The 12,017-nt window shown below is 36.4% G+C and overlaps 1 protein-coding gene across 1 annotated transcript; it reads right to left on the bottom strand.

Annotated features, from left to right (window-relative positions):
• Nucleotides 1-700: 700 nt before the first annotated feature.
• On the bottom strand, nt 701-9,001 carry LOC113777123 (pentatricopeptide repeat-containing protein At2g17140-like). Its single transcript, XM_027322167.1, has 6 exons — nt 6,483-9,001; nt 5,924-6,124; nt 3,638-3,678; nt 2,999-3,101; nt 2,271-2,874; nt 701-996 (listed from the first exon to the last, which is right to left on the bottom strand). Exons 1-2 carry the CDS (start codon nt 8,999-9,001, stop codon nt 5,998-6,000), a joined length of 2,646 nt encoding a protein of 881 aa, XP_027177968.1. The 3' UTR covers nt 701-996; nt 2,271-2,874; nt 2,999-3,101; nt 3,638-3,678; nt 5,924-5,997.
• Nucleotides 9,002-12,017: the final 3,016 nt, after the last annotated feature.

Genomic DNA, 12,017 nt, shown 5'->3' with positions numbered 1-12,017 from the left:
GAACGAAATGACAGCAGTTACAAGATAAACTATTTCTTTATACAAGTCAATATCTTCTACCCAAAAAGCAAAAAAAAAATACAAGTCAACATCTCCACAACCTCTGAAATCATTCCAAGAAAAGTAAATGCCATGCAAAATATCCAACCAAAAGCATTCATGGCTAGACAGCACAGATGCGAGACACTGAAAGTATGTGTCTAACTTCCCCTGACCTGAATAATTTAAGAGAAAGTAGGAAGCTACATGCCGGACTACAACCAAAAAAAAAAAAAGCAACTAAGATGCTACAATATTAACAAATATACAAACATTAAAATCCCAAATAAAATACCACTGATCAAGGCAACAAGAGAAGGTGGAAGAAAGCTGTTTTTCAGAATCTGTAATCCAGCAGGCTATTAATGAACATCTTCTAAACTAAACATGAAATCAAACTAAATTCTCGATCAAAAAAAATTATTCTATAAGAAAGTTTCCTGTGTTGGTGAGCTATTTATGCTTGACCATTGACAGACCGCACAAAACCTCTACATCATCTAGATTGACTTCTACAATCAATGAAGTAAAAGTTTATGAAGCCTGATTATATCCCAAAACGTCAAAACAAGCAGCATGGGATCCGTGTAGTGAACTAAGGAGTATGCACAAAGGAGTCCAAGCTTAAAGAAGCCGAGAAGATTGATCCAAGTGTGCTCTGTAAGAAACTAGGCCTGAAATTTGACATGACAAGACTTGTAAGGATAACATATTACAACTGCTTATGCAGATCAGAAGGCTAATACAGAACTTTTTCTGCAGCGAATTTATCATGAATATAGGTCTTGTTTTCCAGGAAGCTCTTTTAGGCTTCCATCTAAATAGACAATAACACATTCACTAGTATACACGAGTCATGAGTCATTTTTCTCCCTCAAGGTAAGTAACTGCTTTTTGCCATGATCCATCAGCATTATTGCATAACTTCAGATTTTGTGATCTTATTTGTTCCTGCAACTGTGACGAAATAAGTAAATGGAGATGCATCAAGGCATATAGATAAGCTTCTAATGGAACAGATAAGAGGAGAAATTGCATGCTGGTATCTAATAACTATATAACACAAATAGAACCTGCTTTATGCCAAACAAGCAAAAGCAATACCTGAACAAACTTAAATAAATGTTCTCAGGTAAGAAAAAATAGACATATGAACCAGCACTACTTTAGGTAATAACAAATGCATTTTAACTAAAAACATATTGGCTGAAAACATACAAGCTGCACACACTCTGGCATGCACCCCGTTACTCAATATTCAAAGTAGAAAAGTAACTCATGATAAACACAGTACTTACCAATTTTGAGAGAAACGAGCTTAGCAAAGGCAACAGAAACAAAGAGCGGTTTGCTATGAGATGACTTTTTCGAATTGCAACTAAATGTGGCACTCCTTGAGTAGACAAAAAGTCATTAAACCAGATTAAACAAAAAGGTCTTTTTGTGCATTCACACAGCCTAAAAGTCATCCATGTCTACCATAGACTTGAGTTTTTTTGTCTTCTAAAAGACTACCACATTTAGTTGCAAAACCGCTCTTTATTTGTGTGTCTTTGTTTCTACTTATAAGTCTATAGATTTGGATATACATGTATCCTTCTAAAGTTACACATCCTAATTAAAGATTGCAAAAGAATGCATAGCAGAGTTTTATAAAGGCATGCAAACCCTGAAGAACATACAAGAATTAGTCAATGCAACAAGCAATATATCATGGTTTACCATCTCTTGTGCATGATGATATCATCCATTTTATATTGTGCTTACTTCACTTCTTCAATTGAAAAATAATGAAGCCCAAATCCCTAACCACCAGTATTTAATCTCCTAATCCACAGATTATAGAAGTCAAGTTGTGGTCAAATATCTGAAAGTCACCTTACAAGTCTCCATAAAGCCATTCATAAACCTTTGTAAAAGAACAAACATTAAATTTGGTTTAAAATCCTCCTGAACAACAGTATGACCACCCAGAAAACAATCTTATCCAGCCTTGGTAAAACAGAGAAAGGCAAAATGGAAGATAATTTTGCAGGGACAGGCATATTTTTGAGACTGTCATCACCACCAGTCTGGTTTGAGGCTTAATGTCCATGGAGTAAATTCAACTACTATTCTGGTAACTCAAGTTGATGTAAAACAAGGAAGTAAGACAAATTATGCCACATGAAATCATCTACATTCTTTACTTGGACAAAAGACATGTTCTGAAAGCTCTGGAGTTTAATTACCTGTCATTAAATGGATCAAGCTTTCAGTCCCCTTTACCAACTGCATCAGCATATTTTACCTGTCACTTCTTGGACAACTGCATCAGCATTATTTACAAAAAGACATGTTTTGAAAGCTCTGCAGTTTAAATTACCTGGCACTACATGGATAGCAAGTTTTCAGACCCCCTTACATGTAGCATGTTGACTAACACCATGTCAGGATAATGGTTTAACAGCAGATGACATCTTCAAGCTTTACTTCATTAGAGAACTCTTTGCTTCACAGACCAAGAAATAGACTGTAGTCAGAAACAATTATCATCGGTCGAGGCGTGAGGACTACTGTTTTCACAGCTGACTGGAATTAAGAAACAACACTTCTTTGGTGAATTTACTGTCCCTTCAGTTGATTGGATTGTGGCCCTTGACTTCCCTAGCATACAATTGATTGTTTAAAGTATACAAAAGCTGATATATCTGTTTGTGCTCAGTCATGAGCAATTGAGCAATCTGGAGACAAAATTCAGATCAGAAACACTCACAGAGCTGACAAAGTTGGAATAGCAAGACAATGGCTGAAGATTAGCATAAGATCTTGCGGATCCTATAGCAAGTAGACTTTCTGTATAATTTTAAAAAGAAAATGAATTTCATTTGTAGCTATTTTATATGTTAGCATAACGTCTTGTCGCAATGCTTCCATCACGCATACTATATAGTAAGAGTGGGGCATTATACACTTTTACCTGCATATACTGTATTAACTGTTGATTGTAATGTTGAGTTCTCTTGACTGTTTAGTGGCTGCTTCTTGCATTTGGCCGTAGACCTCTTAATTATGTTTCACATCTACTTTGCATTTCGTATTTTTGTCCATTTCAACATGAAACAAAACAACCAAGAATTTAGTTAATGGACATGATAGGAAATAAACACCATATGATGTCAAAGGCAGGTAACTGAATAATAAGAAATTGAATGCACCATGCACTTGAGTTTCACAGGATGCAAGAGGGCACTAGGGGATGGAATGACTCTTCCCTTAACTCCAGTTCACTTTTAGTAAACCTCAACTCAAGTTGAACTTGATCTCCCAATCCCCCAATGTCATAGTAAATGAATGTTTGAGAGCACTAGAATCCTCATTTGTATGCTAGCAGTTCAAGAAAAAAAAGAAATGAGAGTTCATTTCTCCATAATGCCATGTAATTGTCAACTCTATTTCTAATTGCCTTATTCATCATTCAGATTTCTAATACCAGGAAGTCTTAGACTACCCTAAGCATGACTGACACCGAAAGGGTATATCAATGTCCTGCATCACAGTAGAAAAGGATATCATGATCTCGATCTTAAAAGAAAGGCAAAAGCAAAAAGTTTATCACCTTTCCTTTGAATGAGTGGCTGTTTATATTTGAACTTGTTCCTGCAATACCACAATTTAGTCCACATTAATGCCGAACCTAAGATTTATTTCAGTTGATTTATTGATAGAATTATGCCAAAGTCTCAACAGATAAGATACTTTCAACTAAGAGAGGATTCAGAGGACGGGAGCTCTTGGTGTTGTCTAATGATATCTCAACTATAAAAGAGCAGTAAATGTCAATAGTGACAGGTTTGAAGAGTTGATAGCTTTAGAAGTACAGGTGACAGCATTTCATGTAACTCAAGGTTACAATGTAACAATTCCACCAAGGTTATATGAGGCTAGCCATTCCTTTTCCTTTAAGATCACCAGTATACCAGGTTCTCCCACTAAAACACAACACTTCATAACCAAGATTCCTTAACACTATAAGCATGAACCATGAAACAATTCTTTTATACTTTCAAATAAGAAGAGTAGAGAAAACAAATTAGATGAAGTGGAAACAAACCTACAGGTATGCGACTCAGAACTATCCAGAAAGAACCAAAACCAATTGGAAGATACGTGAATCACCAAGGTCAATTAGAAGCAATGCCATCAAGGACAGTCTAAACACAACTTGAACTTTGAAAAAAAATTACTTGTCCTCTTTCATTTTTTCCTTATGCAGGGATATCAACCAAGTTTTAACTAGTTTGATATAGCTAAGTATTTTCATATGAAAATCACACACTGGCAAAATGCCGTCCTCCATCAATATGGGATCTCAGCAAATCCACCACCTGGAACCATTACTTGTCCCAAGTATGAAAGAACCAAGCTCTGATCCACAGGATTTGATATCCGTATTAGACAAGATAGCATTTTTCATGCATTTAAAAATTTCAACACCAATGTCACTTAAGTCTCAGTAATAACCTAATAACAACAGCCACACTTTTCCTGGAGAGCTTCAGCATCCAAAATCCTTTCAAAGTACATGAATAGGAATTGAATAAAATAACAGCAGTTCTAAGACAAACTAATTAAATAAATAAACGAAGCTTTACAGAACCTTCAAGATCATACCCAGAAAAGCAAAAAAGCACTAAAAAAATCCAAACAATGGTCATTGCTGTCTAGCAGACACATGAGACAGCAAAAGTATGTACCACATTTCATTTGGCTTGAATAATTTAAGAGAAAGTAGGAATCCACATGCCTGACTACTAAAAATAAACTAGGAAGATACAATATTAACTAAAATATGAACATCAGAACCAAAAAACCAACCTCTAAGGCAAGAACGGAAGTAGCAAAACGTATTTTATGAAATTGTTATCTAAAGATGCCACTAATGACCATTTAGCAGATTAAACACAAATTTATATTGAAAAGTCACTCCTGCAACAGTTTGATTCAGTACTCTATAATAGGATCTCCTAAGTTGGCGAGCTATTAATGCATGCAAGTAAAGGAGCGCAACCAACCTCTACATCATCTACCCTAACTCCTATAACCAATGAAGTGAAACTTATACCCTGATTACTATCCCAGAACGTTAAAACAAGCAGCATAGGATCTGTCTGGCGATCATACAGGTATGCATTAAAGAAGCCAAAAGATAGATTCCAAATGTGCACTGCAAGAAACTTGGCCCAAAATTTGGATATGACATGATATGTAAGGGAACTAATTAGAAATGCATGTGCAGATCAGCGGGGCTAACAGACACATAACTTTTTGAGCAGAGTTTTCATCTTTAATACAGGTCTTTTCTTCCTGAAAATTCCTGAAGTCTTCCCTCTCATGTAGACGATGACATATTGACCAGTATACATGAGGCATGAGTCATTTTTCTGCTTCTAGGTTAGTTAGTATAATTTGCTTCATTCGATCACCAGCTTTACTGTGTTACTTCAGAATTTGCAATGATACTTGCTCATACATAGCTTTGACAAAGTAACTTGATAGAGATGGTCTGGTCCCAAAAGACATACCCACACAACCATCCAAAGAGGCCCCCGGGGCCGGGGCCGGGGGGGAGGGGTGGGAGGGTAGCAAGATATAAAAATGCATTGCAGGTAGTGGCCACTTTCACACTGCATGCCAGTTTCGACAAGGAGGATAAAATAAGAGCAAGAATTATATTTCCTAAACAGTTCCAAAAGTCACATCGAAGAATGCATTGCAGGTAGTGGCCACTTTCAAACTGCATGCCAGTTTCGACATGGAGGATAAAAAAAGAGCAAGAATTATATTTCCTAAACAGTTCCAAAAGTCACATCGAAGAAACAAAACACGAAAATCATGACCTTACCTAAGTCTTGACCCTCAGTCCGAACAACAAGAGAAATTATCCTGCATATGTATATGTGACAAAAACATATAATTTTATCCAGCAGCATCCCATTCATCAAGATAGTCACTTCTTTTGACTTGTAGACTTGATACACTTCCTTGACCCCATCCCTTTTGCACCCGCTTCAAAGTTTTCAAAGCTGTTGAGCTTCCATCTTCTCTGTAAAAGTTCACCAACACACTTGTAAAGACACTCAAAAGAACAATAAATGAATAAATGTTACTCAGACCAGATTTCTTGACTAAAGTATCATAAGCAACAAAAATATTGTATACGATATGTGAAGGGATCCAAGATGACATGAAACAAGTAGCTAGAGATTTTCAACTCTTAACCCCTTAAATGGTCTAATATTCAAATAAAGCAATATGCATTAACAACCATATATTAAAGCCTTTGCACCTTCAGCTGCCATTTTTATAGGAACCAGTGGCAGGTAAGACAAAAGCAATAACTGTTTTTTACAACCACAGAGAAAAGAAGAAAGAAGTTGAAAACCCCCAAAGAGAAACCACACCTGTGCAAGATTGTCTGCCAATGGCTTCCAAGAGATCGATCTAGTTTCCCTAGTTTCCCCCGACTTGACGCCCTATCAACTTGGCTAAAGTAAACCTTGTTTACCACCCTACCTTGTGCAGCCATATTTAGCATTCTCTCTGATAGTTCATCAGCCTCGTGCTTCCTTCCTCTTTTAGTCAATGCATCAATCACTGGCATAAATGATGCAGGATCAAACCCATACCCTTTAGAAATCATTTTGTTGAGAACCTCATGAGCTTCTTCAAACTTTTCATCTTTGCACAACCTATCAATCAGATCTGTGTACAGGAAGTTGCCTAGGCAAAGATATCTGTTCATTGCAGCTTCAAATATTACCTTTGCTTCCAATGTTTCCCCCCCGGTTAGCATCTCATTGAATATTATAGCATAAAGTGCTTCCTTATGGCCACATATATCAAGAGCAATATCAAATACATCTAGTGCAGGCCTGAATTCACCCGCCCTACAAAATGCTTTAATTAAAAACTCGAATGAATCAGTATTTGGGGTGGTTGTACCCTTCTGTAACATTTCCTCTAAAAGAGAAATAGCTTCTTCTGTTCTTCCTGCTTCACAAAGACAGCTTATTACAGTATTGCATGTAAAAACATTGGGAGAAATGCCTCTTTCTCTCATCTCATCCATCAGTCCAGACATTTCAAATATTTGACTCTTGCTCCGCAGCCCTAGAATCAAAGAGTTGTATGTATTTAAGTTCTTGTTGCAACCCTTTTTCTCCATGTCCTTCAAAACCTGAAATGCAGATGATACCTTACCCTTTTTACACAAATTGTAGAGAAAAGTATTATATACAACTGAATCAGGGTATAAGTTTTTCTTCATCATCTCAACAAACTTCTTTTTGGCTTCATCAAGCCTTCCATCATTGCACAAGCCGCTAATGATGGTTGAATATGTAATTAAGTCAGGCATGCATTTCTTTCCGTTGTTTCCCTCATCCACCAGGCCAATGAAGGAATTCCCAATATTACCAAGAGCAGCACTTCCATGAGTCCACATTTCACTCACAATTTCAACTGCTTTGTCCACCCTTCCAGTTCTGCAAAGACCATCAATCACAATATTGCAACTCACAATGTCCAAATCACAGCCACCTTCATTCATCTTTTGCAGTAGCTTCTCTGCTTCTGAAATTTTCCCTTCTTTCCAGAGGCTGTGCAGCAAAATGTTGCATGTATAATTATTTGGAGTGTATCCATTCTTCATCATCTCATGTAAAACCCTGTTTGCCTCTACTACCTTTCCTTTGCAGCAGTATCCATGGAGTAGAGTACTATAAGTGACCGTATCTGGAGAGATCCCACCACTTGTCATCAATCCCATCAACATCCTTGCATCACCGAGCATCCCATTCTTGCACAGGCCATTCATCACAATGTTGTATGAGTATGTACTTGGTTCTACACCCTGATCCACCATATCTTTAAGAACTAACTGAGCATCAAAGACCTTCTTATTCCTTACCAAACCATACAGCCATATGTTATAGCTCTCAACATTCGGGAAAACATCATTTTGCTTCATGGACTGAACCAGGGTCTTCGCTTCATCCAACATGCCTTCATTGCAAAACCCCTCTAACATCAAGTTAAATGTAATCGTATTAAGTTTAGGTAAGCCCAACTCTTCATTCATCTGCATGTCCCTAAAAATCCTGGAAGCCTCCAACATGTTACCCGACTTGCAAAGTGCTGAAATCCTAGAGTTAAATGTAACAACATCCGGAACAAGCCCATCCTCCCTCATCTGCTCCACCAATTTCTCTGCCTCCTCAGTCTTACCTTCTTTACAAAAGCACGCAATCAAAGTGTTATAAATAACCAAATTTGGGAACACATCCATTTCCTTCATCAAATCCAAAAGCTCCAATCCTTTAGAAGCAAGTCCGACTCTACAATACCCACGGACCAAAATCCCAAAACTGAACTCATTAGGTTCACATCCTTTTTCACGCATTTTATCAAATAGTTTCTGAGCATCTTCCAATCGACCCGAATCACACAGCCCACCAATCATCAGGTTAAAAGTATACGTTTCTGGCAAAATCCCAGCAAAAATCATGTCTTTATACAACCAAGAAACGAAGTTTTGCTGACAATCTCCTTTCAGCGAAGACTGAATAAGCAAATTGTACAGCGAAACCAAAGGAGGACGATCAGGGAACTGGGCTCGGAGAGTTTGAAACTGAGACAAGGCCTTGTCAACATGGCCTGACTCGGCCAGGATCCTAACGACGGTGTATAGAGAAGAATTCTTTACGGGTGGTTGGGAAAGAAGGAAATGGTGAAGACTGTCGATCTCGGAGAACATACTGGAGCGAAGGAGAATGCGGGTGATGATGGGGAGAGATTGGAAGAAGAGGTTGGGAGTTGAGAGAGACGTCCGTTTGAAGAGTTGCCATGCGAGTTTGGGGTTTTTTGTGTTCTTTAGCAGAGCATTCGCCAGTTTTATCTTTGGTTGCTGCTGCTGCTCCATCTCTCTCCAATGCAAAATGCCGAGTTTGTGGGTTCCTGAATTCAATTTAATCAGTTTTTTCGCGGGAGAGAGCAACGTTTAGTATTGACAGGGGCAAAACGTTTTTGAAATTCAGTTTGTAAAGTTTGATATGTCAAATGCATTGCGTAGTTGGCCCTTTTTTTTTTTTTGCATTTCACCATTTTGGTCCTAAATTTTTTCTCTAGAACCAATTTCATCCTTCATGATTTATTTTAACCAATTTAGTCTTCAAACTAATTTTCCAGTTCCAATGTAGGACTTTTCCGGCGTCATCACCAAATTTTACACATTCCATGCGGCCAGGCAGGGGCATAACTGTCACACGGGACTAAACTTCTATAGATAACATGTTTCTAGTGGAAATTGAGTTCATACTCCGAAAATATTTCTCCCAATAGATAATTTCTGGAGGTTGAGCAATCATTCAAGTGTCCCTAGAAGCCGGCCATTGAACTCAATATAGGACAGTGGCAAATGCTTTAAGTTTAGTGTCCCTACTAAAAACTCACAACAATTTTTACACATTATATAAAAAAAGAAGAGAAGATCACTGTCAAAATGTGAAAACAAATTAAACTTTGAAACTTGTCTCTAATAATTATTATCATGACAATAAATTCCAAAAAAGAAAGAAAGAAAGAAAGTTTTCAGAAATGTTCAGCGAAATTTGGACCTTATAAATGCCAATATTCAACCCATTTTCAAGGGGAACGAGTCTGAACGATGCGCTCTGCTTGGTTGAGTTGGGCAAAGAAAAAGAAGATGAAAAGAGGGAGTGGTGATTCAGCATCGGAATAAACCAAATTCAAAGTGGAGGTTCATCCGACTTTGAAAAGTTGTCAGCCAAAGAAAGGCTTTTTGAGCAAAAGGAATAAGAGAAAGCTGAGGGCATTGATCTGGGGTTTGTGATCGAGAAGCATTCTACAACAAAATGTTCTTGAGAGCGAAGATCCCATTGATGAAGAGGAAGAGAAATGATTTGCTAAATTTTGGGGGAAATTGAAATGAAATGTGGCTTTTGAATTCAAGAAGAGCAAGTAGATCTATGGTGAGATTTTGAGTTGGTATAATTGCTTGGTGAAGCATAAAACAATTTGCCATCATTAAAGAAGCAAAGAGGATACGAATAGTCGAATATTCACTATTATGAGTAGGATATGAGCGCCAAATCTGTTAATTGCAGAAGTGTAGCCCTGTGTGATCATTATCTCCTGCGCGACCACATAGAATGTGGAAAATGTGGTGGTGCCGCCTCAAAAGTTCTATATTAAAAATGAAAAATTAGTTTGAGAACTAAATTGGTTAAAATAAATCATGAAGGACAAAATTAATTTTAGTGAAAAAATTTGGGGATCAAAATGGTGAAATTCCCTTTTTTGTCAAAAAAAATAATGTTATAAGAGTCTGCACCACCTACCTTTTTTTTTTGTCAAAAGGTCATCACGGTATCAACAATGCATTACACTTAAAGAGTATAATTCATATGCCATATCATCACTTTGTTGTCCCTCTTTTGTTACACTATCTCTTTATTATCCCTTCTTTCATTATACTATCTCTTATTACAGATTACAGTCTATAAAGTAGTTATATTATCTCTTTATTATCTCCTCTTCTATTACACTATCTCTCACTAAATATTACATTATACAAAGTATGATAGCATGAACCTACAATCAAATAACATATTTATTTTAATAATTCACAATACATATCCCATAAATAAATAAATTTATTTTCTAAAGAATGATATTTCATTATTTATGGAAAATAATTTATTAACTTTCACGAAAAATTTTTTATTCTCAAAATTTTTTTATTTTTTGAAAAAGTATATTGTGAGCTAAGCACTTGCAAGCATCCTGTCATGATCGATACTCCATGGAACACATTTTCCATCAGTTTCTTCTATCGATTCATTGGTGAGAGTAATATTTTTGATCCCATGTTGTGTTGAATATGGCGGTATTTGAGTGTCTGAAATAGACATTGTCGGTGTTGCATTTTCTTGCTCGATGCCAAAATCAAAATCCTTCAGTGTCTTCTATCGATTCATTTGTGAGAGTAATATTTTTGATCCCATGTTTTGTTGAATATGGTGGTATTTGAGTGTCTGAAATAGACTTTGTCGGTGTTGCATTTTCTTGCTCGGTGCCAAAATCAAAATCCTTCCTTGTCTCATTCAGAGTCATTGGGCTTCCACAACCCAAACCAGGGTTATAATATGGGAAATGGATATGGAAAAATTGGTGGACCCAAGGAATTTGGTGTATGATTGGAATTGGGTAAATTTGAGATATGCATATTTGCATGAATACCAGAATATGGAATATTTGGGTAATTTTGGAAATTTTGATCGTTTTGATCTTGTGAAGAGAAAGAATTTTCTATAGTTGAAGCATTAAATATATTTCTAAAACTACTAAAATTCTTATCCATAATGAGAAATTATTAGAACTTTAGAAAATTGGATAAGAGGTTGGAGAAAAGCAATGATGCAGTAGGAGAGTGAGAAATTGAAGAAAATATTAACAATATTTATAGAAAAAATTTTGAACCGCAAAAATTGAAAAAAAAAAGATAATTAAAAATAAAAAGATTACCTATGGGAATTTTACTGTTCATCAATTTGGTAGATGAGGATTGACATTGAATCAATATTACCACTGCAAAGCATTAAAATTGACACAATATGATTGTTGAAAAATTTTAATGTTTTTGAAATTATCAAATGTGACCCACAACTAGTATTTTTGTCTTCTTGCATGTTTATTATGCGTGTAATGGCCACGATATGCATCATGGCTGTTACACTCCCCCTATGGAAGAGGTATACATATATATATTTTATAGGAATTTTAGAAATATTATTGATATCAAAACTAGCTGTACAACCTCAAGCAAGGCTCATTTTGAGCTTCACAAACGTGTACTTAGACACTGAGGATTCCAATATCCCTCATCTTGTACTAATTTAGTAGCATAAAAGCTAATC

The sequence above is a fragment of the Coffea eugenioides genome, chromosome 7, assembly GCF_003713205.1.
Source record: "Coffea eugenioides isolate CCC68of chromosome 7, Ceug_1.0, whole genome shotgun sequence".
NCBI lineage: Eukaryota > Viridiplantae > Streptophyta > Magnoliopsida > Gentianales > Rubiaceae > Coffea > Coffea eugenioides.
The sequence above is the reverse complement of the archived record's forward strand: the minus strand, read 5'-3'. Positions and strand labels throughout refer to the sequence as shown.

Excerpts from the sequence above, each read along its gene's own strand:
- LOC113777123 (XM_027322167.1), bottom strand. The coding sequence starts at position 9,001 with ATGGAGCAGCAGCAGCAACCAAAGATAAAACTGGCGAATGCTCTGCTA. Across the intron at positions 6,125-6,482 it reads TGGCAGACAATCTTGCACAG|AGAAGATGGAAGCTCAACAG; the intron begins GTGTGGTTTCTC and ends GAACTTTTACAG.